This window comes from Mauremys reevesii, linkage group 3 (genome assembly GCF_016161935.1).
Source record: "Mauremys reevesii isolate NIE-2019 linkage group 3, ASM1616193v1, whole genome shotgun sequence".
Classification (NCBI taxonomy): domain Eukaryota; kingdom Metazoa; phylum Chordata; order Testudines; family Geoemydidae; genus Mauremys; species Mauremys reevesii.
This window is the reverse complement of record NC_052625.1, coordinates 12,283,594-12,311,350: the sequence shown is the minus strand read 5'-3', so window position 1 is coordinate 12,311,350 and position 27,757 is coordinate 12,283,594. Positions and strand designations below refer to the sequence as shown.

The following is a 27,757-nucleotide window of genomic DNA, read 5'->3' as shown; positions in this document are numbered from 1 at the left end:
GCAGTAAGTGGTGGGGAGGGGAACTTTGAAACAAAAAGATGCACACTCTTGAGTGCTGGTGTAGCATTATTAATTGCTTACTTAAAAAGGGAGGCAGGAATTGCAGGACTTTGGATAAAAAGTCCTGAAACACAATACAGCTACAGTTTACAGAATGGAAGGCAGCTTTAGGGTCTGGATATTTTTGTTCTAGCAAACTGCACAGCCTGTTTCCTCAAGTACCCTATATAATCTCTGGACTATTTGGCATGCATAACTCAACAAATTATAGTATTTTTAGATATTTAACAAGTGAGTTCTCTGTCTAAAGCAGTATGTATCTGAATTCAGTGCTACAGAATGGAAAAGGGCACCCATATTAGAGAGGATGCTGAAGGGATTTGTGGGATTGTCTTGCCAACTGCTCCTACTAAGCCAGGGGATAGGGGAAGATCTGACTTATCACCACAGCCTCTTGAACACCTGATGGCCCATGGTATCAAGGCAGCTAAGAGATCAAACTTAATCAGTAAGGACAGTTCTTGGTTGTCTGTAACCAGCAGAAAATTATTGACCTTGGCTGTTTGTGCCATATAACAATCTGATGCATGACTGAAAGATATAAAAGGAACCAATCAAGTCCAAGTGTGCCTGGAACTGCCCAGCAAGCATCTCAAATAACTTTCTCCAGAAAGAGAGGAGACTGATCAGTTATTAACCAAAATGTTCAAGTTCATGCAGGTTTGTCCATTGCTCAGAATTTGTTCAATGTGAACATGAAGGGCATGCCACCCAGTTGGAATGAGGCATTAACCACTTCCCTTGGCAGCACATCCAGGACCTCCCTACTGGTCTTTATCACCAGGAAGGCCATAGGACCATCCTGCGTGTAGTGGGTCAGAACTCCCTAACCATCTCCTACATTTTAGCTAGAAACATTGTCCACATCCTCTTTATCCAGCCTGCCATGATGTCCTCACAACAGTGGGAGCCAAACCTCTCCTTATGAAATTGACCTTCCCTTTTTATACAACCATTAGAAGATGCTACAACAAGCAACTGCATATGTTGTGAGACTGCAAACAATCTGCTCTAACTCGGATGAACAACCTAAAATAACTCTGCCACAGAGTAGTTCGTAATAGAAGTGACCGGAGGAACTTGGCTTCCACCACTGGATTCTAGAAGGTGCAAATTGAAAATAGTTATGTGGCTAGATCCCAATCTGCAGCAATAGGTGAAAAAATATATACCTCCGGCTCCATGGATTCATTTACCCAGGGAAGCAAACAGAGAATCTCCATTACAAACTGTTCTCTACTTTGTTTTTATTATTTTAATTGCAGTGGATTCTACTTAAAGCGGGGCTGTTTTTTGTTAAATAGAGAGAGCTGCTATAATCGGAACCAATTCTTTTCAAGACTATCTTTTCTAGTCTTCAATAATTGTTCCCCTGCGGCTGCCTAGGTGGTAGGTGAATGCAGATTTGTTTTGCCCACTTTTTGCCCCTGGATAGCCTCTTTCTCTTTTTTTGCTTTTCCTCCTTCTCTGGGTCAGCAGAGAAGGCGTTAATGTCCTAAATATAGGCACTAAATATGTGGAAATGCCAGTTTAAAATGAGTCCAGGCAGTCTTGATTTGCTGAATAACTGATGTCTCAGACTTCTAGGACAGTGGTTTTCAAAGCCAGTCCGACGCTTGTTCAGGGAAAGCCCCTGATGGGCCAGGCTGGTTTGTTTACCTGCCGTGTCTGCAGGTTCAGCCGATCACGGCTCCCAGTGGCTGCGGTTCACCACTGCAGATCAATGGGAGCTGCAAGAAAGGCAGCCAGCACATCCCTCTGCCCGCGCCGCTTCCCGCATCCCTATTGGCCTGGACTGGGAAGTAAAATGTAAAAGTTTAACCAGTTAACCGATGAGCATCAGTCTTATCAGTTTCGGTTAATGTTAAACTCTGCTGCAGGCCCCGTGCGCCTGGAGTCCCGGCAGCCAGCCCTGCGAGGCTGGGATCCCAGCTGCCAGCCCTGCATGCCTGGGATCCCAGCTTCCAGTCCTGTGTGCCAGGGAGTCCTGGCTGAAGCACCCCCCTTACCACTAGTTTCCCGCCTAAGTGAACTCGTTAATGGTTAACCGTTTAACCAATAGAATTTTAATAGGTTGTACAGTTACTATTTTTAAACCTTATTTACACCCCTACTGGGGGATGTTGGAGTCAACTCTCCAGGCAAATCTTCAGAAACAAAGAGTGGTCTGTCAAAGACTCAGGCCTGTTTCTATGAGTCCTTACATGCAAAAGATGTTCTGTTCTATAGAAAACAGTCCTACAGAACAAGTGTCAACCATTCTGCCCCAGAGTGGGTTTGAGCCCTGATTCCACGACAGATGTATTTCTCATCCCTCAGACACAGTGGGATTGGTGTCTGTGCCATTCCACTGATTCCCATGATACCAACAGCAATGAGGAAACTGAGGGAAGATGCAAGACTGATTAAGCCCCTACATGGCCCAGGCACTTCTGGTACTCTGATCTGCTCAATCTTTCAACACAGTCCATCCATCACCCTACATGCTGTACCCAACAGTCTCACAGAATGGTCAGTTTCTGCAACTGACAGCCTAGTTGCTGGCTGGATGATGTCCACTGAAAGTAGCTCTTGAGCTGAGCTTCAGAACATTCTGCTTCAAAGCAGGAGACCTTCAACCAGACTGACTTACAAAGGTAAATGTAAGTTGTTTTCTATTGGTGCACCTCAGTAGTAGCTGTCTCTCTTTACATCACTAGTTTCAGCAATATTTCTAGCCTTCAAATAACTTGGCTTAATAACATGTCCTTATACAACTGGAAGCTCATTTAGATAATCTCTGTGAGGGCACCGATTGCTCCTAAACCGTATCAGCAAAGGACACAGTCTGGATGCGTTCCTGAATGCCTTTGTTCTGTCTAATTAATAGGCCAGTGCCCTTACAGTGTGTGATGGTTAGCTTTCTCCAGGGTTGAGCAAGGCCTGGGAAAGAAAACCAGGAAGTGAATGAATTGGTTTATATGGAACTGAGATAACCTTAGGCAGAAATTGGGGGTAACATCTAAGAGTGACCTGGTCCTTATGAAACTCTGTATAAGGGGGCCTGCCACAAGGATCTCAATCTGCTGATGCAATGGCTACCAGAAAGGCTAAGAGTTAAAAGAACGCATACATGAGCCCTTCTAATTCTATATGGAGGTTCCAAGAGGGAAAAGGTGCTGAACTGGAGAGAAAACATGTATGAGGCCATTCAGGAATATTGCCACCACATGGTGGGAAAATAGTTTGCCCTGGCTAGGAGAATTATGTGCATATAACACTGATAGGTGGACTCTTATGGAATTGTTGGAAAGTCCAGATTAGACCTACCTACCCACAAGGGCTAGGGCTGAGGCAGCCTCTGCTGCCTGTTTGAGGAATGTCCCTATATTTGAAATTTGTAGGGCAACTACATGGAGCTCAAATCATGCACTTACAAGACACTATTTTGACAACTGCTTGTTAGTCACTGAGATGGGAATCCATGTCGACAGTCGCGTGAGAAGAGAATGGTTACTTATCTCTTGAAGAACCAGTGACTGTAGGGGATTGTCCAGATGGATTCAGTGATCCTACTCTTCTACTGTTTGCCCTGGGCCCACTTTGTCCTTTATATCTCCAGGTGTGGGAGGAAGGGGGGAGCGAGAGTACCTAAGGTGTAGGCATAGTCTAGCCCCAGTGGCCATTGCTGGCTAAAGGAATCTGACTTTGTGTACTTGGGGCTCTTGCTTACAAACAGTGTAATCTGTGTGGTGAACGTATCTAGAAGAACCACACTTCTGTAGGGTAACTGTGTTTTGTGTGGTGCTGAAAATACAATGAAGCTTAATTTGTGATGAAACAAAAGGAACAATGATGCTTTTTAAGATATTCTGGTATCTTAGGTCAAGTATTTGTTGATGGGTTCTCTTATTTGGAGACTGACACCTTTTGAAAATAGTTTTTTTCCTTAGTCATGTTTTCCAGTACGTGTAGTCCCATTGCTGCCTTTCAAATTACATGTCACAACTCATAAACACCATTGTGAGGGCTTGGCTAAACAGTATTTGTACTGTTTTAACTGTATCTGTTTGAAATGCTGTAGTTAAGTGGTACAACACCTAGGGGCGGCTCTAGACAGTTCGCCGCCCGAAGCACGGCGTCATGCCGCGGGGGGCGCTCTGCCGCTCGCCGATCCCGCGGCTCCGGTAGACCTCCCGCAGGCGTGTCTGCGGAGGGTCCTCTGGTCCTGTGACTTCGGTGGAGCCGCGGGACCAGAGGACCCTCCGCAGGCATGCTGCCAAAGGCACTCTGCCTGCCGCCCTCCCGGCGACCGGCAGAGCGCCCCCTGCAGCATGCCGCCCCAAGCATGCGCTTGGTGTGCTCGGGCCTGGAGCCGCCCCTGACAACACCCTCGTGTGGAAGCCGTTATACTATAACTATAAAACTAGTGGAATAAGCTATATGGGTATATCAATATAACTGCATAAAAATAAGGGATTGTACCAGTTCAAATATTTTGGTTTAAAAAGCAAACCGACAAAAACAAACCATAGCTGAAATAGTTAAATCAGTTTAAAAAAAACAAACAAACCTGTGTGGACATGCTGTGAGTTATGCATTGGCAGCTAATGATTTCTAAATGGACATTTACCAGTTCTGGGCTTAAAGAAGTTCAAATGTAGGAGGGCAGTTCTAGTTGGTTTATGACTAGAGCTTCAATTAAAAATTAGTAATTCATTGCCCTTGTAACTACTCTTATTTTCCATTTAAATTCTTTCAGGTTTATTTACCTTGTCTTAAAAATACATTTTTGAGGTGGATAGGAAACGGCTGGTGGGGAGGAAACCACCTATTTGCCTAAGTTGTTGTTTTGTGTTCCAACTCAACTGCTTTAAACACTGCAATTGCTCCTGCTGTTTCTGATCTTTAGCTTTACTGGGGCACTAAATGGGAGCTTTATTCCCATCTTTTTTCATCTGAAGCAGGATCAAAATAGGCATGTAAAAGAGACTTAATGCAATGTTGAGAAACTGAGTGGGAGCCTGCAGGAAGTACGTGTGGTGCAATTTAATTGTGGGTTTGACTTAGGGTGGGGTGAGGGATGGTACGTGTTAATTGTGGCAGCTTGTTGTAGAAAATATTCTATATGGAAACTGGTATTCAGGAAAAGAATTCCTTAGTTCACATTATTCATTTCCAGTAGTCCTTGTTGATTTAGGCTTTAATTCCTTCTGTTGTATCACTGCAGTCCCTTTCCTTGCAGGTGGAAAGCTGAAATAGATCTGTATTTATTATTTTTAGTATTGTAGCCCCTAGGAGCCCTAGCCCTGGATCAGGACCCTGTTTTACTAGGCTCTGTACAAACACAGAACAAAAAGACCATCATTGCCCCCAACAAGCTTACAGTCTAAGTATTGTAGAGACAGCAGATGGTATAGACAGACAAGGAAGTACAAGGAAACAACGAGACAGTGTTGGTCAGTATGATAAATCGTTGTCTCTGTACACCAGGAAGTAAGCATCATAGCAAAGAAGAGTTTTAAGGAGGGATTTGGAGGGCAATTAAGTGGCTTTGAGGAATTTCATGGGGCTTTCCTCTAAAGTGTGAGGGGCAGCATGGGAGACAACACAAATTGTCAGTGGAGGGATGTATAAAAGATCGGAACTAGTTTTACTACATTTACTGATGATCACTTTTAAAACTAGTTAAGTTAGATACTGTTCTTATATTGGGATGAAATCTGCTGCGCAGTCGGACCAGATAGCTAGCAAGCCAATCTCTTCGAGAAGACACATCTAGTAAATATAGTTTGTCATGTGTCAATTATTTTCCTCAAATGTTTAAAATAGCCAACAAATGAAGTTACACGTTTGCACATTTCGCATTTTTTCCTTTTAAAATGAACTGTCTTTTATCAAGATGTGACTGATAAAAAAGTTTCTAATTTACTTATTAACTTCATTTAAAATAAGAAAGAAACTGAACATAGTTGTAAAATGTTGAGAACCCCAAGTGCTGGGTTCTCAACATCCTTGGTGTACTATAATTTGGTTTTATAGGACTTTGATTTTTCTTCCATCTTGATCTAAAATCACTCTAATATTTAAATGTCTAATTGTAATTCTTGTTGTTTTCCAAATTCAACTGCCAGTTTAAAACCTGTTCCTTATACTGAGTTTATGACATGAATTTATAAATCTTATGCTAGGGCTGGTTTTAATATTAAACTACTGTGTCATTCTTTCCATTTTCTAATTTATTGGATTTAAGTTGCTGCCCAGGGGATAGGAAAAAGTGAATGAGTAGGGGAGATGGAATCTTGTATGCCACCATAATTTACAATGAACACTGGCTGCTGTGACTATCTACAAGAAGTGATGTAGCTTCAGTACAAAAAAAAAAATCTCTCTGAAAACTCTTCATTTTCCAGTCGGAAAAATATAGTAGGCAACCGGACAAGCAGAGGAAAAATGTGATTCATAGTTAACTACTGCCATTAAAATGCTAGACATTGTTACCAAATTTAACAGCTATTGCCCTTAAAATGTCCGAAGTAATGTGTATGACAAGTACATATTACAATAATTGCTATTGTTTTAAGGTAGGAAACTTCTGTACTTTGTTGCATGCTTTGGTAAAAAAGATTTACGAAAGTTTTTTGCCAAGAGAAAGACACCTACCCACTGAGTAAAGAAATATACATTTTTAATTATAATTTGGAAATTAGTGGAAAGATTTACTGAGTAATCTTATGTTTAGTCATTTAGTCATACATTTCAGAAAACAGAGAAGCTCTTTTACATGCACGAAATAGGAAAAATATGTGCCACTCTCATCTTTAAATCTGCATTCAGATATGTAGGATTCGACTGAAGAAGTCATTCTATAATTCTTGCTTGAAAATAACTTTATGCATACACTAGAACATCCAGTTTTCTGCTCACAACTCAGCACTCCAACTTAGCTGGAAAGTACCATCCTGAGTTGAAATAGAAATTAAAATATTTTGTTAATAGAACATAGATTCCAAAGCCAGAAAAGTTCACTGTGATCATCTAGTCTGACCTCCTGTATAACACAGGCCATAGAACTCCCCTAAAATAATGTCTTTTGAACTAGGGCATATCTTTAAATATAAAAATCCTGCCTTGATTTAAAAATTGCCACTGATGGAGAGTCCACCAAGACCCTTAATAAATTGTTCCAGTGGTTAATTACTCTCACAGTTAAAAGCGTATGTCCTATTTCCAGTATGAACTTTTACCTAGCTTCAACATCCAGCTTCATTTGAAAATCATGAAAATACTGGGTTTTGAGATTTGGGAATACAGCAGAAGGTTTTTATATTTAATTCTTTTGTTTTTAAAACTGGAAAGATAGGAGGATTTCCACTTTGGACCATCATACCATTGACCAGGGGTAATCAAATTATTTTTTGTCAAGGTCCAGATTTCTTGGTCAAGGTACAGATTCTAGAGAAAAGAATACAAAAATAATAACAATAAAAAGATTTTGCTGGCAGTTCAGAAGCGTCTGGTGGTCCAGAATTGGCCTGCAGTCCACCTATTGACAATCCTTCCCTTAAACTGTGGATTTGACTTTGTAGTAAGATGTACCTAGCGCAGGCCACATTGCTGAGCTAAGTCATTTAATCTTAAATGACTGAAAAACACATCTGTGATTACATAGCTCTCTGTCCTGTATTAATCCTGCTAAATCTTGCTCCAGTTTAGATGTAGCTGGTGTGAAATTCCAGCGCATGATGAAATTCTGGATCAAGCTGGAATGTTTGGTGGGCTTTGGCTAAGTTCTGAACATTGAATTTGGCCCCTTATTTACACTTCTGTTCAGTATTGTGTGAAATAGGAACACAAGATAATATATTCAGCATTTTAGGAACAGGCTGAAATATTTGGGCCTGTTTTTTATGTGCACTGTTTTCCTCACCTTTAAACATTAAATATTTATAATTGCAGCAGATATTAATAGTGGAATGTAAGTATGAATATATCTATTATCTGGCTCTCCTTTTGCACCACATAGGATAGTGAAAATCTTGAGTTTTGGTATATTTTTAAAATATCACTAATCTGAGAGTTGTCATCTAACGCTCTGAGTCCCAAATCATCATCGGTTGTTAGAATGGTGCATCGTTACTCATCTTTTTAAACTATCTAAATGTGAGTATGAATTATATGGGAATTACAGTTAACAGAGAGGGATTAAAACACTTATTTTAGAAACTATCTTAATATATATCAATCCTTCTTAATGTGTTGTACTAACATTTTAAAATGTAAAAATAGTCTAGAATCACTGTATTCAGTTTGTAGAATCCTTTTTATGTTGGCGTTCTCTTGACTTCCTTATTAACTCAAGGTCTACTTAGAATTCTAACCTCATTTTGCATAGGTTATTTATGATTTGTATACGATACCTTGATGTGACAATTTTTTTCTCTAATCAGTAAGGTGGCAGAATGCAAATGAAATTCAGTTCATTTTATTCTTGATTTGCTTATTCTTAATTATACTGGTTCAGTTCTCAAAAATGTACAGGATATCAGAATGATATTTCTGTAAACAAGATATTCTAACCAAAACACACTTTCCCTGTATGATAAATTAGCTGAAAAATAACTGAGGCACTCATTAGGTTTGCACAAGTACTGAATATGCTGTTGTATGGTAGTTATGCACTATCCTACTTTACATTATACACTAGTTTACAGTGTGTGATGGATTCTGTCTTTCTCATGCAGCTCAGTCTTACTTTTGGCTTACTCATATTCATTTCACATTATGTTTATGGCTTTAGTGAAACAAATGAGCTAATCATTGACAAGCACTATTAATTTTATATATACACAGAAAGGCCAAGCGACATCATTTTGGAGAGCACTTAAACTGGTCTTTTTCTTTTAAAGACTTCAATAAATGCTTGTCATATTAGCTAGTACAGTTCACCTTTCAAGTCATGTCAGAATACTTTATCAAATGAGGCACCAAATAAAAATGTTCTTGGCACAACATGTGTAGTTTAAGAAAAAAAATTTATCCTAAAACCAAGTAATTCAGATTTGAAAGATACATTTGATCCAAAAGAAGAAATCATATACTGTTCTTAAAGTAATTTAACAATGATTCCAGGCCAGAAAGACTACCCTTTGATTTGGGCTTCAAGAGGAGTGGGAAGGGTCTCTAGAGTTCAAAAGCAAATCATAACAGAGCTACCTTGCATGGGCAGGGTATTGGTAGTTATTAAAAAAAAAATCAAGAACAAAAAACACCAGTGCAAGCTTCCGCTCCCAGTTTCCTACAAAAATAGAATCATAGAATATTAGGGTCAGAAGAGATCTCAGGAGATCATCTAGTCCAATCCCCTGCTCAAAGCAGGACCAATCCCCAACTAAATCATCCCAGCCAGGGCTCTGTCAAGCCGGGCCTTAAAACTCTCTAAGGAAGGAGATTCCATCACCTCCCTAGGTAACCCATTCCAGTGCTTCACCACCGTCCTAGTGAAATAGTTTTTCCTAATATCCAACCTAGACCTCTCCCACTGCAACTTGAAACCATTGCTCCTTGTTTTGTCATCTGCCACCACTGAGATCAGTCTAGCTCCATCCTCTTTGGAATCCTCCTTCAGGTAATTAAAGGCTGCTATCAAATCCTGCCTCATTCTTCTCTTCTGCAAACTAAATAACCCCAGTTCCCTCAGCCTCTCCTCATAAGTCATGTGCCCCAGCCCCCTAATCATTTTCGTTGCCCTCTACTGGACTCTCTCCAATTTGTCCACATCCCTTCTGTAGTGGGGGGCCCAAAACCTGGATGCAATACTCCAGATGTGGCCTCACCAGTGCTGAATAGTGATAATAATCACTTCCTTCGATCTGCTGGCAATGCTCCTACTAATGTAGCCCAATATGCCATTGGCCGCCTTGGCAACAAGAGCACACAGCTGACTCATATCCAGCTTCTCGTCCACTGTAATCCCCAGTTCAAGTGATGTTTGTCTGCTCCTTCTCTTTCACTATACATGAGATTTGGTACTCTAAGCCCATAGAGGTCCAGGACTATTGCTTTTCTTCGTGGTCCACATAGCAGCTGTTCTCTTTTGGCAGCCATGCTTCTTTATGGTTCTCCCAACCTCAAATTTCATCCAATGGATTTCATTTCAAGCGGGACATCTAAGTAAAATGATGCTCAGAGAGTTAATATCTTATTCTGCATGTACTATGTTGACAGGCTCTCCCTCTTGCCCCAATCCATCTCCTATTGATAGGGTTGCCAGGTGTCTGGTTTTCGACTGGAACATCCGGTCATAAAGGGACCTGGCCGTTAAAAGTCTGGTTGTGGGGCTGGCAGGGGCTGCCTCAAACAGGGGCAGTGCCTGCGGGTGGGGGAAGTGGGCAGAGCCCCCTGGCTGCGCCTATACCTCGATGCTGGAGGGACATGTCACTGCTTCCCGGTAGCCACCTGAGGTAAGCGCTGCCCGGATTCTGTACCCTTCACCCTATCCTGCACCCCAACCCTCTACCCCAGCTCTGAGCCCCCTCCCGCAATCCAAACATCTTGGCCCCAGCCCAGAGTGCCCTCCTGCACTCCAAACCCCTCATCCCTGGCCCCACCCCAAAACCCTCACCCACTCCCGCACTCTGAACTCCTCATTTCTGACCCCACCCCAGAGCCCGCAGCCCAGCTGGAGCCCTCATTCCCTTCTACACCCCAACAACCTGCCCCAGCCCGGTGAAAATGAGTGAGGGTGGGGGAGAGCAAGCAACGGAGGGAGGGAGGATGGAGTAAGCGGGGGGCAGGACCACGGGGAAGGGGTGGGGCAAGTGTGTTCAGTTTTCTGCAATTAGAAAGTTGGCAACCCTGCCTGTTGATCCACAGTGCACTACCAGAGAAGCTTCCATGGGGCTGGAAGAAGGGAGTGGAACTTGTTTTCTCTTCCTATGCTTTTTTTGCATCCCCGCCCCAGATCTAGGTCCCCTCTATTTGCAAAGCTAAAGGTACAATCTAATCTAACTAAAAGCTCTCCTGTCCTTTTGTTTTCCACACAAGCCTAAATCCAGCAAGAATTAAAAATGTGTCATGTAGGAGGTATTTATTTAAAAAAAAAAAAGGTAAACTATACAAGTAAGGTAGTTGAGTCTGAAAATCTTACTAAAATCAAAGGAGACATGTATTTAGTGTAAATTGTTATGCCTAAGAATAAAGGTTGATGAGAGTCTAATCTTAAAAAGTCATTTGGGAGTTTAATTGAATATAAAATATATAGCACTTCAAGGCTATTCTTTCATACAACATGAAATAGCTATGGATATTTTAAAAATAAAATAATGTGACCTTATTTCTCTTTAAAAAGGCATCTTGATATTTTTTCCGTTTGACATAATACTTACTTGCTATTGGGTAAAAGTGACATGAAACATTATGCATAAAATAGGATAGTATTTCATTTATTATTTGATAGTGAGTGCATGCAAAGTAAAGAGATGATGAGAAAAGTGTATATATCAAAACACATGCAAGGATTTTGATTATATGTGTGTGTGTGTGTGTTGTAGCTCAGTAAGGAGATGCACAGATTTTGGAAGTGTACTTTAGGTTTTTATATACTGGAAATCCTTTTCATGTTCAAAAAAGTAGAGTAGAGTGCCTATGTCTAAATAACACATTTGAGATACAAATGTACTGATTATCTGTTAAATCATCTTGTGTTTTGAAAAATCTGTTCAAGTTCTCACTGAGGTTTCATATTCAACAGCTAGTCGCTGTCGTTATTTCAGAAATAATAAGTATATTTAGAGTGATTTTTCAATATGTAACTCAACCCAGCCTCCCGATTTTCACATGCAGTTATTTGTGGGTATATTCAGGCATCTAACTTTACCTGATTTGTGGGGTAAGCAGGAAAGTACAAATTTTATATTATGCCTACAGTTTATTTGGGTTAGAAAAATCACGTCTCAAAAATCAAAGCCTTTATCATGAATAAATGAATGTCCTACTGCAGGCCTAAGAAATTTTGGTGGTTCTGTTTTGGTAAAAAATATTTGCCCTGTGCCATTTGGCAGAATCTGTGGGCATCCATGCCTCATACTGTACTGTTTCTTTGTTCCAGTTGTGTACTCTGCATTGACCATGTCCACTTCATAATGGATGTCTGATTCAGATTAGGCCACTGAGCCACATTGACTGTGGTATCATATTGCGTGATCAGTAGCATGCTTCTACTGAGTAAAGACTGTTACTGCATACTACTAAGAAAATTGATTTTACATGATGGCTCTAACTTTATTTGGGGTTTTAAATAGACCTTAGAAAAAGATATTTAAGAACATAAGAACGGCCATACTGGGTCAGACCAATGGTCCATCTAGCCCAGTATCCTGTCTACCGATAGTGGCCAATGCCAGGTGCCCCAGAGGGAGTGAACCTAACAGGTAATGATCAAGTGATCTCTCTCCTGCAATCCATCCCCACCCTCTGACAAACAGAGGCTGGGGACACCATTCCTTACCCATTCTGGTGAATAGCCATTAATGGACTCAACCTCCATGAATTTATCCAGTTCCCTTTTAAACACTGTTATAGTCCTAGCCTTCACAACCTCCTCAGGCAAGGAGTTCCACAAGTGTGAAGAAGAACTTCCTTTTATTTGTTTTAAACTTGCTGCCCATTAATTTCATTTGGTGGCCCCTAGTTCTTGTATTATGGGAATAAGTAAATAACTTTTCCCTACCTACTTTCTCCACATCACTCATGATTTTATACACCTCTATCATATCCCCCCTTAGTCTCCTCTTTTCCAATCTGAAGAGTCCTAGCCTCTTTGATCTCTCCTCATATGGGACCCGTTCCAAACCCCTAATCATTTTAGTTGCCCTTCTCTGAACCCTTTCTAGTGCCAGTATATCTTTTTTTAGATGAGGAGACCACATCTGTATGCAGTATTCAAGATGTGGGCATACCATCCATTTTATGTAAGGGCAATAATATATTCTCCTTCTTATTCTCTATCCTCTTTTTAATGATTCCTAACATCCTGTTTGCTTTTTTGACCGCCTCTGCAGATGTCTTCAGGGAACTATCCATGATGACTCCAAGATCTTTTTCCTGATTTGTTGTAGCTAAATTAACCCCCGTCATATTGTATGTATAGTTGGGGTGAATGTGCATTACTTTACATTTATCCACATTAAATTTCAATTGCCATTTTGTTGCCCAATCATATAGTTTTGTGAGATCTTTTTTAAGTTCTTCACAGTCTGCTTTGGTCCTAACTATCTTGAGCAGTTTAGTATCATCTGCAAACTTTGCCACCTCACTTTTTACCCCTTTCTCCAGATCATTTATGAATAAGTTGAATAGGATTGGTCCTAGGACTGACCCTTGGGGAACACCACTAGTTACCCTCTCCATTCTGAGAATTTACCATTTATTCCTACCCTTTGTTCCCTGTCTTTTAACCAGTTCTCAGTCCATGAACGGACCTTCCCTTTTATCCCATGACAACTTAATTTACATAAGAGCCTTTGGTGAGGGACCTTGTCAAAGGCTTTCTGGACATCTAAGTACACTATGTCCACTGGATCCCCCTTGTCCACATGTTTGTTGACCCCTTCAAAGAACTCTAATAGATTAGTAAGACACGATTTCCCTTTACAGAAACCATATTGACTTTTGCCCAACAATAATGTTCTTCTAGGTGTCTGACAATTTTATTCTTTACTATTGTTTCAACTAATTTGCCCCGTACCGACATTAGACTTACCGGTCTGTAATTGCTGGGATCACCTCTAGAGCCCTTTTTAAATATTGGCATTACATTAGCTATCTTCCAGTCATTGGGTACAGAAGCCGATTTAAAGGCCAGGTTACAAACCCTAGTTAATAGTTCTGCAACTTCACATTTGAGTTATTTCAGAACTCTTGGGTGAATGCCATCTGGTCCCGGTGACTAGTTAATGTTAAGTTTATCAATTAATTCCAAAACCTCCTCTAGTGACACTTCAATCTGTGACAGTTCCTCAGATTTGTCACCTACAAAAGCTGGCTCAAGTTTGGGAATCTCCCTAACATCCTCAGCTATGAAGACTGAAGCAAAGAATTTGTTTAGTTTCTCCGCAATGACTTTATCGTCTTTAAGCGCTCCTTTTGTATCTCGATCGTCAAGGAGCCCCACTGGTTGTTTAGCAGACTTCCTGCTTCTGATGTACTTAAAAAACATTTTGTTAGTACCTTTGGAGTTTTTGGCTAGCCGCTCTTCAAACTCCTCTTTGGCTTTTCTTATTACATTTTTACACTTAATTTGGCAGTGTTTATGCTCCTTTTTATTTACTTCACTAGGATTTGACTTTTGCAAATTTGGTTCTACCAGTTGTTCTTATAAATCTTTTTAAACAAATGGAAGTTTAACTCTGAAATAATAGTTCCAAAAATTATCAGTTGCATTTGAGGGGAACCATAGGAGATTTGAAGGGAACCCTCTCTTCTTGAAGTGGTAAATCATGATCTTGACCAAAATTGTTCTAAAAGTAGAAAGATGCTCATATATCGCGTAGGAGGGCTAAGGATCAAAGTTGAACCAGTAAAATGAAAACCTTAAAAATGGTTTTTAATTAAATCTGATTCTGTCATTTAACTGGAAAAAAAAGACCACCTGAGAGCAGACACCAGGATAGCCTTATCAAGGAGGGGATTAAAAGAGGCTGTGCCTCTGGAATAGAGAATGTCTTTACAGTGAATTGTGGTTAAGTTTCTAAATAACATTCTGCTCAACTGATACATGTTATAACTGTTTTATCTTTTCGACTCATAGACTTTCAAAACATACCACCTCACTATGTGTTAAATTGTGCAATCCTTGGACCTTTTAAGATTAATGGGACTATGGGCTCAAGTAAGTGCACAACAACATAAATAAGGCTTTCACAGTCTAGCTTCCACTAGCAGTGGAGCAGTTACAAGTCATTATATTTTATAAAGTGACTGTCAGGGCCTGGTCATAGGCAACCAGACCTAGTGGTCAGAGTCCACAGCCGGGAGTCAAGAGTAGGCTGGGATTCAGAGGCAGGAGACAAACCAGAGATCAGAACCAAAAGTCAGAGGTCAGGAGCCAAGCCAGGTCAGGACACCAGGAAGTCAAGCTGGGGGAACAGGAGTAGGAGGCACACAGTCCAGAGCAGGGTGGAGCTCAGTTGTTCGGACAGTTTCCTGTTCCTGTTGCTGGCTTAAATACGGCCTGCGGGCCGGTTGACTGCTCTGGGACACCACCAATGGAACATCAGAGGTGGAGCCTCGAGCTGGGGCTGGACTCCATGGGTCCTCGGTTGTCAGCAGGCTCCCAAGTGGGGAGTTGAAGCACGGCTGCTCCTGTGACCCAAGTTTGAGGCTGATGGGTCATGCCAGTGACATTTCCCACAATTGAAACAGTGTTCTTTAAAGAAATAAAGCCAAATCCTGCAAGTCGTCTTCTCCTGAAGCTTGCACTAGCACTGAGAGCTCAGCACTTGGAAGACTGGCAGAATCCAGCCTATAATCTTAAAAAATACAACTTTTTAAAAGTAAATGTAACTCACCATTTTATAATGAGACTAGTGGCAAAATAGGTGTGCATTTTTTGCCCAAGTCCCTTCATCTAATGCAAAATATACCAGAATGTCTGCCAATGAAATTTCATCAGCTGAACCTGTTATATATTTAACTATTATGAAATAATAAAATTCCCAGAATTAAGTGATCAGCCTTCTGTCTCCAGTGTATTGGTTTGTGCAACTTCAATATACGCTACAAATAATCGTATTGCATGAGCATTACAGACCTGATCCTTGTCCTGGCACAAAAAAAATTAAAGCTGCCCTAAGAGTACAGCTGAAGAATCCGAGTGGCAGAATAGCCAGGGAAACTGCTATCCTCCTCCCTAACTTCTAGCATATGGGATAGATGAGGGTGTTGCAGGAACAGTGTGTGCTGGTGATTCTCTGGCAGTGTGATGTGAGGGCTACTCTATAAAGTTTTGTCAGCATAGCTGTGTCGGTCAGGGGTATGAAAAAAGCACACCCCTTAGCTGACATACCTATGCTGGCAAAACTGCTAGTGTTGGCAGAGCTATGCTCACAGAAGAGTACTTCTGTTGGCACAGCTAACATTGTTCAGGGAAGCGAGGTTGTTATGCCGGCAGAAAAGTTCCTGTCAGCGTACAGTGCATCTGCACAGGGAGCACTACCAGTATAACTATACTGACAAAATCTTTGTAGCGTGGACAACAGTAACTGTTCACCCACCCTACGCCCTTGGGAGTGCTGTTACCATCCAATACAGATTAGTCCATGTCTACACTACAAAATGAAGGGCATGGCTACACTTGCAGATGTAGAGCGCTGGGAGTTAAACCAGTCTTTGGAGACCACAGCAGGGAGAACACTGCCGAGTGTTTACACTCTCAGCTGGAAGCGCACTGGCGTGGCCACATTAGCAGCTCTTGCAATGCCACAAACAGCAGTGCATTGTGGTAGCTATCCCAGCGTTCAAGTGGCTGCAGTGGGCTTTTCAAATGTGGGGGGTGGGGTGGAGTGCGACAGGAAGTGTGTTGTGTGTATGTGGGGGGAGAGAGAGTGGGTTTTTGGGGTGCTGAGAGCGTGTCAGCATGCTGTCTTGTAAGTTCAGACCTCCCCCCTGCCTCTCTGTCTCACACTCACAGCAAGCTACATTCCACACTAATGGCTTGCTCTGACCCGGAGCGGATAAGCATGCTGGCTGTGAGAAACAGAGCTTTGAAAGGGAATATCTGCATTCCTAGAGCTGATTCCAAAACAATGACAAGAGTGGCCACTTGACTTAAGGGGATTATGGGATGTTTCCAGAGGCTGATCAAAGCACAGTAATGCAACACCTCATTCACACTGACGCTGGGGCGTTTCAGCCGAGGTGCAACAAGTGTTACGCTTCTCGTGGAGTTGGATTGCCAGGAGCGCTCCTGCTGCAGAGTCCAGGCGCTCTAAGTGCATTTCCAGTGTGGACGGGTCGGGAGTTAGGGTGCCCGGGGCTGCTTTAATGCGCTCTAACTTGCAAGTGTAGCCATGCCCTAAGTTGCCCTAACTTACGTTGGCACACAGCCCCTGTAATAATTACATCACTTATGCGTCTGCGCTTTGCTCCTTGTGTTGGTGGTGCGCATCCTCCCCAGGAGTACTTTTATCGATTGTACTGTCAGTGTGGGGCATCGTGGGGCGGCTCTTGAAAGCCAGTAACAGTCAACACAAGCAACACGGTGTCTATGCTGACACTGGGTCGACCTGACTACATCGACCTTGACTGTACACCACTTGTGAAGGTGGAGTTAAGTCAATGTAGCAGGACAGTTACATTGGTGGAAATGAAATTTAAGTGTAGACACTTTCATGGTTAGGTTGACGCAAGGCAGCTTAAGTTGACCTAACCCTGTAGTGTAGAACACACCATAGAGTAGCCCTGAAGCTTTTTTAAGTTACAGTAGAGCCTAAACCAGCAGCTCTGGGAGTTGAGGGATGGGCAGAAAGGTTGTAGAAAGCTGGCTGTTGACACCGCTTCCAGTGCACCAAGCACTGCTTTAGCCATCTGGCCCTACATGTAATCCACCATTATTTCAATATGTAGCGTTATTGTATTTCAAAATCAACACCATGTGGACTAAAATATATGCTGATATCGTATAACAGTGCTACATATGGAAACAATGATGGGTTACATGTAACAGGAACACAGCACTAGCAATGAGACAGAATATGCTTACATACATGTTTGGTACTGTAAAGTCTTTATCGTTGCCCATTTACAACAAAGTGTGCACAGGAAAATAAAGCAATTTCTTCAGTACTTAGAGATCTGTCCTCCTTGGTAGGAGATTAGACTGTAATAAAATAAATCTTCTGCAGTTACAAAATAGAGCACAACAAATATGGAGTGAAGAGGAGAAATAACCGTTATGTCAAGCTATTGTTATGAGCAATGTGAATTGTATAACCCCAATAAACACATGGGAATAGGAGTAACTAGACACCATTAAACGTGAAGAATGGTATGTGTCAAGTTGTAAGTTCTTTATAAGGCTTTACGTGACTCCCTCGAAGGTAAAACAATAGATAAACAACAAACTGAAGCAGTGCCACTCCTTATCACACAATAGGGCTCAGACATGCCTTTGGATATAATGAATAACAGTGTTTGCCAATATAAAACCAGTAAACAGATATTTTTCAGAAATGGAGGACTGGATGACTCAAGATAGAGGTTTTTCAAATTTTCAAACTGAATGGTGTATCAAGCCACTTCCTCTTCCATTCATAATTGTATAATATCACTTTGATAGCTTTGGCAATTACCAACATTGAAAAGTAATATATGGAAAATATATTTAGATATCCTTTAGTGTAGTTTCACAACCAGTAATGGTAGGGATAGTGTCTTCCTATATCATTAGGGCCTTAGAGCATTACCGGAATATAAATAGAAAATAATGTATTAAATCCATCTAGCAATCTGACAAACTAAACGCTCATACAAAAGGAGTATATTAGATGGATGTTTTGATCTTTCCCGCTAAAATACTGTCATGACCAAATTTTTTTTTTCTCAAAACATCTTTGCAATGTAACTCCTCTCTCAAAGAAGTGCACGTTGGAGAAATTTCATCCTGACTTTTTCATCAGTTAAAGTTGGCTTTAAGCTTTGAAGTATGAGTTTGTGTCCTACAAACATACTAAGTTCTAACCCTTTTTTAATCCTCTAAACTTTTGGCATTAATGATGCCTTCTGTCATGGAGCTGCACATATCAATTATGTGTTGTGCAAAAACGTGTTTTCTTTTTATCAGTTTTAATTTTGTGTCAACTTTACTGAAGTCGCTTTGTTCACTTAGTAGGTAGGGTAAACTGCAGCACCCAATTTACCTGCTCTGCATGTATTCTTTTGCATAAGTCTACTATGTCCCCTCCTATTAATATCCTCTTTATACTAAACGTTCCCTGTCTGCAGCTTTTTCAGTTGTGTTTGTAATTTGCATGTATATATGTTCATACTGAACAATCAACATTTTGGGCTTTTTAAGATTCCTTTGTGTCCACCCATTCCACCTGCTTTCAGTTCTCTCAGTTTTTTTCCACAATTGCTAAAGTTCTCACAATTTTTCCACAGACTCACATTTCGAGACTTCCTCCTGGAGCTGTGGCAGGGCAGTCTGTGGCAATCGAAGGAGGAGTCTGTCGGCTGGAGACCCCAGCAAACTGAACAGCTTACTCCTCAGCTCAGTACAGAGAATGTGAATGACGTTTTGTACAATAAGATCTTTTGTGTTTTAACAGATGTTGGGAATTTTTCTCTCATTTTATACTCTTTATTGCAACCACATGCACCATAACTTGAGATAAGTGCTGCTGTTATTTATACTCATTCTGTGCGAAGGGGTGTGTGCATGCTCATTTTTCTCCCAAACAAATCAGAACTCTTCTTAGTTGTGTAGGTGAAGATAATGTATGATGAATGTTGCATTTAAATTTTCATTGTTTACAGTTTTAAAATAATGCCCTAAAACAACAGAAAAAAACTAATTGAAAGATGTGATAGTAACTATCATTCGTGTTCTAAATTAGGAAGTAACGGGCCTCAGAGGTAGTTGTGTAGTAATGCAAAAGTGATTGTGGTTTGTACATTTCTTTTAAGTTTAAGTGGATCCAGTGGTGACTTAAACACTGCTTCTTCATCCCCTATGTGGGGCATTTTTCTTTGACAAAGAATGGTTTCAGTGAAACAATCTAGAGCAGAATTATGGCCAGAATTGTTTTTAAATAGTCTTATAATATAAGTTGTATCTCTCTTCCCAAGCTAAGATGTTACATAGCTTCAAGCTGTATGTATTACAAAAAAGCTATATAAAGATAATGTACCGTAATGCAGTCTTTACTTTGTGTATAATGGAATATTACAATGTAAATAAGAAAACAAAGTTTATGGAAAGATTCAATGCTATTCTTTGTTTCTTGTTTAAATATATATTTTAAGAAAAAGGTACAGAAATAAATGAGCATATTACTGTATGCTAAGTATGTGTATTATTATTGAAAGATCTGATAGTAGCCCTCTTCTTGAAAAAGTGACTTCCTCAAAGTTCACTTACAGCATGTGTGTATGTATACTAATGTGTGTAATATGTATGCATTATGCATACATTTACTGTAATATTTTTCCCACATATTCTAAAAAGTTACATATTCATATAACTATGTAGGCCACAACTGCCTTGTAAGTATAAACAGTCAGTTATCTCTGTACACCAGTTCTGATATTTTAGCAAATCATTTGAGTTCTGAAGATGAGTTCTTAAGTTTCAAACATCCATTCAGTATTCTTCTTCCTGTTGGCAATGACAGCACCATAAGATTTTTGTAATGACCAACTTTTGTTCAATGTCTTGTAGATAGGCCAAAGAGAAGCAACGGTAGTTTATATCTTTTTTTTTTCTGTTCAAATTTGATAACAGAAAGTAGATACTCCATTTTACCTTTTTCCAGAAGTACAGGATACGTATATAGTCCAATAAGATATAGTTCACCCAACAGTGTACTCACCTCTTTATTTTGTATTGTTGTGCCTGCTTATAACAGAAATGCCTGATTCTGATTAAATGGTTGCATTGATTATGATATCAATGGTTTATGGAAAAAATTCTTAATAAATTTATTTTTAAAAAACTGGCCTGAATTAATTTTGAAGGTAATGTCACTGCATGCTCAGAGCTGTTTTTTTACATTGTGACAAATCGGCAGGCACAGATCTATAAGGATAAATTCTCTGGTGTAAAGTACACTAGTGGAGAATTTGGACCATAATTGGGACAACCAGATGGGTTAATCTCTGCGCCGAGCAGTTTAGAATATGCATTGCATCTCCCTGCTTTTTTACCGTCTCTCAGTAGCAGACCATAGCTAAGGTTGTGTCCGAATTTTCTGTTTTACAGGGTGTGTACCACAAGTGTCTCACCATTTTTCAGAACCCTTTTTTGTTAACATGCCGTGGAGAATTTGAACCAAATTTCAGACACTAATTAATATGTTTGTGAAATTATCTGCAACCTGTATTTTGTGTTTGCATGTTGTTTTTTAGGGAATTGTAGAAAATCTGACCACTGGAAAAGCTTGATTCCTCCCCTCCTCCACCCCTCACACAGTACACATTTACTGCTCCCTGCTGCTGCCTGAGTAGTAATGTTGTGACTTGAGAGAGAATCAGCCACTCCTCACTCCCTCCTTCAGTTCATTTGCATACTTGGGGATAGTCACTAATATCCTGGTTGGCATGGCTATGGCTGCTTTTGACAGCTGATTTACCTCAGACTATCCCAACATTATTTCAAAGAAAGGGCCAGGAGGAGCTGTGATGAAAGCAGACTGGATTTTGATAAGCTCCTGCTGTGCTCCTTTGGGTTTGTACTGTGGTAAATTACACTGTTTCTTTTCAAAAGGTAACTGTTACTTTCCTCAAAAAGTGTTACTTTAAAGTAAGATACAGAATTCAGCTCTTCTTCATATGTATTGTTTATATGCTTCTTACAAATTGGGGAATATAGCTTGCTGAATATTTATCTTTTTTTTAAAAGCAGGAAATATATATATATATATATATATATATATATATATATATATATATATATATATATATATATATATATATGAGTCCCTTCTCGGTTTTCTGTTACAATTTTTCAAAGTCATTTAGAAGTTGCCCTGAGCCTGAAGTTACAGTAAAACTAAAGTTGCATTTAAAAAAGATTTTGCTTGCGTACCGTTTAATTTAATTACTTCCAGAATATTGGTCAACTTGGCACTGAGCGGTGAAAAATTGAGCATTGCAAAGATACCAATGGCAATAAAATATACACTGAAGATGCCAAATGTGTAAGTGCTTTATTATTGAAATAGCACATCTATAACATTTTCTTATTATTAAAAAAACTAAGGAAACTTGCAAACATACTTTGATTAATGTTATTTAAGGTTGCTCCCATCAATAAACTAAACCATACAAAATTGGGAAATACAAAATTAAGGATTAAAAGTCAATCAATGCCAGAATGAAAGTTGTCCATACAATCTTAATTTGGCCCCCTTGTGCATATGTTAATTAGAGGCAGAAGTGACTACCTGTGAAAAGTTTGGTGTAAGCGACTTCGCTAGCATCACATAGGATCTCTATGGCAGAGGCAAGGATAGAATCCAAGACTCTGGGGCAGCATTCAACTTCCTTAACCACACGACCATCCTTTCTCTTCCTGCAGTCCCCTTGTTCACTACAAACTTTTCAACTTTTGCAACAATTGAGGCTGGGGTCCCATAGACGATAGCCTCCTTCACTACACAGCCTTGATTCATCTCCTGAGCAGATCCATCCTGTGCACTGAATGACCAGGGGTCCTGTGTGTTTGTTTATTTTTAATAATCATGTAATTAAAGGCTATATCAGAATTCATGTACGCTAGGGAGTAGAATTAAGGTTTCATATGCAATATTCATCCTAGCACATCCTAACTTGCAGCCTTTTAATTAATACCTTTTAACCATCAATTTTCCCCCCTCATTTTTATGGTTTGTTTATTGAAGAGAGCTAACTTAACTAATGCTAAATGGGACTTTTTTTGTTTGACTGGATCAATAGAACAAAACAACCCAAAACAGTAATCTTACTTCAGTAATTATCTACAATCTTTAGCAGTTTTTTTAAAGGCGTGAACATATTAGTTTGCTAAGACTTAACAATAGTTACTCCATAAGCAGCAATGCTGCCCAGTTCTAGAGGATTCCGTTTATTTTCATTTTGAGAAACTTATTGTTCCATATGCTCACATTAACTTTTTTGTATGGAGGCATGATAATGTATAAATGCAGTATAGAAATGGTAGATAAGTAGTGGCTGGTGAAAGGGTCTTACAGGTCGCAGAAACAATAAGGGCAATACATTGAACTCCAAAGGATTTTTATGTTGAGATGTATTGGACCACATCCTCAGCTGATGTAAATAAGTGCAGCTTTGCCAAAGTGAACGGGAGCTATGTTGATTTACAGTTGCGGATCTGGACATGATGAAGAATGTCAAGATTTTTTGGGGAAAAAACCTACTACTAAGGTTTTTGTAAATACCAGTCTTTGAGCTAATGTCCCTCTTACTATGATTTTGGTGCTTAACTGGAGGATTTTCCCCTGTGGGAACTGTTCCTCTGGACTTGATAGGGGTGAACATGCTACTTGAATATTTCATATTCAGATTCTTTTCATTGTAGATTTCATGGAAACAGTTTCAAAATGACCCCTTCTGTAGTCTGAAATGTGTTGGTGTCTGCTAGTTTCTATTTGTGTGCAATTAACCCTGCAAACATTTCTTGTTTGAGTTCAATCTTTCTGAAAACAAGCAGGATTTTTTAAATGGTTTGTGAAATAGTTCAGTTGGGGCCTTAACCTTTTCCCCCTTTCACCCTACCTTTAACTTATGTTTACTACCTTGTGGAGTAAAGGAAAGCCCTGATGATTTAATTCCAGCATATGGATAGTGCTCCCTTTGTGATTTTTGTTGTTAGTGAGCAACCGAAGTACGGTATTTGTTTGCTTTGTAATATAAACCAAATAGCAAATCAAGCAGAAAATGAGTAGCAAATACTTTAGTTTTTTATTTTGGTTACATGCATATACAATCTGCACATCACTTACCAATGCAGGTAGACAGACATGCGCTAGCTCCGCTCAAGCTAGCATGCTAAAAGTAGCAGCACAGCAGGGAGTAGCGCAGGTGACGGCTCGGGCTAGCAGCCCAAACATGTATGCAGGAGTCCGGCCGGTTTGCATTCAGGCTGCTAACCCATTGTGCTGTCCCCAGCTATACAGCTATTTTTACAGCACTGTCCTGAGTGGGGCTAGAGCATCTCTGTCAGAGCTGGGAAGCACACTCCCAGCTGCACTACTTATGGACCCTGAGAGCAGCACGCTGCTGCGAGAAGCCCGGCTTCGTCTCCAGCTGTGACATGGGATGCTGAGCAGACCCCCTTCCCGCACTCTTCAGCTCCACCGCTGAACTGCGAAGCTGTATGTCTAGTGTTAAACAAAATGAACTGGCCCAACTGAGTGTGAAGCCATTACATTAGCAGGAGACATATTAACGCCCAGTGCTGACTGGAGAACTTACTGTCCTCAGTCTCAAATGGGGTGCAGAGGTGACCCTGCAAACAATGCTCTTTTCCTGGACAGCGGGGAAAGCATGCATGAATTTCCATGCTTGCAGAAGGCAGGGCTGCAAGGACACTCATCATGGTCACACTGAAGGCAATGACAAAATTTGCATTGGCTTAATTGGTAGCAGGATCAGGCCCATACTTGGTTATTTTTTATTTTAGAAGAAAGGAAGATTATCAAGGATAAGTGCTGAAGACAGACCTGCATCGCAACAAAGCATGCCACAAACTCCCCTACAGCATGTAATCGTGGCTCTGGGCATGAAGTGATACAGACCCAAAAGAAATTATACACTTGACAGCAATAGATGGTTAAAATTATAAGAAAAAAGGCATTAATGTTGATTAATATAAATCAGTAAACACACAATTATACTCATAAGGCTGTTTTCTAGTAGACAGGTTGGTGCCATGGTAGCTGCTCTTCTTTCTTAATAAGCCTTTGCTACTAGAAGACTAATAGTCTGGTATGTTGGGGTATCCGACACATTTACTCACATTTTGCATGTTAATAAACCTATGGGCAGTGCGCCGTATGTGATTTTGTTGCTGCTGTTAGTGAGCAAGTGAAGGGCATGTGCTCTTTTTAGTATAAAGCAAAATTGCAAACCCCAAGCAGAAACTGAGTAGCAAACACCTTAGTTTTTTATTTTGGTTAGGTGTATATATAATATTCACACTGCCCATGCTCTTTGAACTGTCTGACAGCAGCTACTCTTAATCTTGTAAAACGATCACCATGGCTGCCTCCAAATTTGCACCAGTTTCACTAAAGAGGTGTTTTTAAACAGACTGTAGCAAAACTGGCATAAAACAGTGTGTGTGCACTTCTGTTTTAATTTACAAGTGGCTTGTTTGGTTTAGGTTAAGTCTGCAAGAAATTGACTTAAGCTAACTCAATTCTCTACAGAGTTGATCTAAACTGAAATAAGATACTCGTAAAGAAAAATAAATGTCCACATGAAGTTTTGCACCAGTTTAACAAAGTCTTGCTAAACTCGTTTAAATTAAGCCAGTGCTGCTTTCTTGTAAAAACCCTACGAAAGTGAAATATCTTCATTTCATTCAAAATGCAGTTTCTATGATCTTTTGCTTCTATCTGCTCATATTTTGAGTTTCATGCTTAAAACCTTTTATAAATCCCCTTTTATGAAAAAAATAGATGAAAAATACTTTGTAGTCTTTAGAATATGCAAAATCAGTTGCATTAATAGTGCCCTAAATGTTCATGTGTTTTCTCTTCTCCAAGGTACAGATGTATTAATCCAAATACTGGGCTGAACAAGCAGTGAATAAGGTGAACTCATCAGAGGGAAAAAAAGCTATTTTGATGTTAAATAGATTTTTTCTCTATTTTGTAAAGAGGAAAAGGAAAATTGTTCTTGACTGCAGCAAATATTAGGAGTAATGGCAGAGCAGGAAAGGCACAAAAACAGTCCCTACCCTGGAGCCTTACAATGTAAAAGATAGAGAGGAGGCACGTCACATTAGGAGACGTAGAAGATGGTGGTAACTAAGGGCTTGTCTACACCACGCAGCTTTTAATGACACAGCTTGTCGCTAAAAGTCAGCGTGTGTAAACGCTCTTTTTCGGTACTTAGCGCTTTTACTGACAAAATACTTCCAGCCCCACGAGCGGCGTTAGCTTTGTCGGCAGGAGGGTGCTGTGGCCGACAAAGCCACGTTCACACTGCCACTTGTGTCGGCAAAACTTTCATCTCTCGCGAGGGGGCTTTTTTAAGTACCCGTGAAAGACAAAAGTTTTGTCAACTTCGCAGTGTAGACAAGCCCTTAGATTCTATTAAACATTGTAATAGAGTGTGTGTGTGTGTGTGTGTGTGTGTGGAGGGCATTTTATCACTTCAGGTTAATGTTCGTAGGCATTGTGGAAGAGAAGGAATTTCAATAAGGAGCAGGTAGAGTCCCAGACCTATTGAAGTTGGTAGGCCATTCCATTCACAGGGGTGAATGGAAGAAGATGGGAGTGCGATATTGAGGCCAAAGGGGCATCAAGGCTGGCATCTCTGATGCTGAGCGTATGTCTACATTGCAATTAGAAGCCTGCACCAGGCCCATCCCAGCTGATTCAGGCTAAGGGGCTGTTTAATTGCGGTGTTGACTTTGGGGCTTGGGCCTGCGCTTACACTCTAATTAAACAGTCCCTAAGCCCGAACCATCTGACATGAGCCAGCCACAGGTTTTTAATGACCATGTAGACATACCCAGAGAGGGGGACTAAGGAGGATAGTGTAATATCTAGTTGTAGGCTGGAGCTAAGCATGGCCTTGAAGGAGAGGACTAGATGTTTAAACTTGGTGTGGTGGTGGGGGGGGGGAGGAGAACAGCTGGAGAAAGTGAGATGGTGTGATTAGATGAGGAAGATAATTTTAGCAGCTGTGTCTGGGGATGGACTTGGAGGGAGAAGCCCTGGACCCAGGGAGACCAATAGTGGGATGCTGCAGAAATAAAGGTGGGAGGTGAGCAGGTATAGACAAGTGTTGAGCTAACAAGACAAAAAGGAAGGGTCCCATTCTTAATACCTTGTGGAGTCAGTGGCAGCCGGATTTAACACCCCTGGAGGGACCACATGCTGCCGGTAAGCAGTGATACACCATTTCTCAGCTCCTTCATTTTCTACAGAATTTAAGTCTTCATTTAAAAAAATCTATCTTATGATTATGAAGAATATATTCCACCTGTGAGCTGATGCAGCACTGTCTGCTTGGTTTTAAAGGTGTTTAGTAAACATGCTTGGTAAACTTATGCCTCCCAAATTAAAGAAAAAAAATCTAAAGATTGATGTTGTAGAGTATTTAAGGCAGCAGTTGAATTTTGGAAACTTCATCATCTAGCCTGCACTTTCCTATCCCCTTTTCATCTTCCTACCCCATATTTTTTGTGTGTGTTTTTATTTGCAAATGAAAGAGAAAGTTGTAATGGCCTTGCATCTGTTTAAACTGGGAGGAAAAAACACAACTCGGAGAGAGAAGGAAGCTGGACAGCTCTCAAGGGTGTAGGAAGGGATTAATATGCCTTAAGGGTTTTTTAAAACAACATTTATATGATGTATATACAAGCACATGTATGGGAATGTGTATCTCCCCCCCCCCTCCAAATCCAGCAGAGCACTTAAGCTTGTGCTTAGTCCCATTAAAAGCAATTAGACTATTTGTGCTTGAAATTACCCAAGTGCATTGCTGGATCAAGACCTTAACTTTAACTGCCATTCAGCTGACTTGTGCTTCTTAAATCTACAATAATATGTTTTACAGATGATGTCGATAAACCCCAGCTGACCTTGGCAGACTGGGGCCTGTTATGAGCTTACTTTTGCTCCTTTCACCTATTTTTTAAAAAAACTAAGAAATTAAAGGTTAGGGGAAAAAGTAATGCAGCATTCAGGTTTCAAAACTGAATATTCAAGCTTCATTTTTGTACTTCCTGCATTTTGAATATTTAACTGTAAATATGCCCTCTTAT

General features: G+C 40.4%; 1 protein-coding gene across 10 annotated transcripts in view; it reads left to right on the top strand.

The window, feature by feature from the left end:
- The window catches only part of TASP1 (taspase 1), a 150,805-nt gene extending 130,096 nt beyond the window's left edge, over positions 1-20,709 (top strand). For 7 of the 10 annotated variants that reach the window (XM_039532155.1, XM_039532150.1, XM_039532157.1 and 4 more), the window contains exon 14: positions 19,201-20,708. In XM_039532155.1, coding sequence (XP_039388089.1) covers positions 19,201-19,293 — 93 coding nt within the window. In that variant the 3' untranslated portion in view covers positions 19,294-20,708. Of the gene's footprint in view, positions 1-19,200 lie in introns of all 10 variants that reach the window. The other 3 variants (XM_039532158.1, XM_039532159.1, XM_039532161.1) reach the window with 1 other exon arrangement.
- Positions 20,710-27,757: the final 7,048 nt, after the last annotated feature.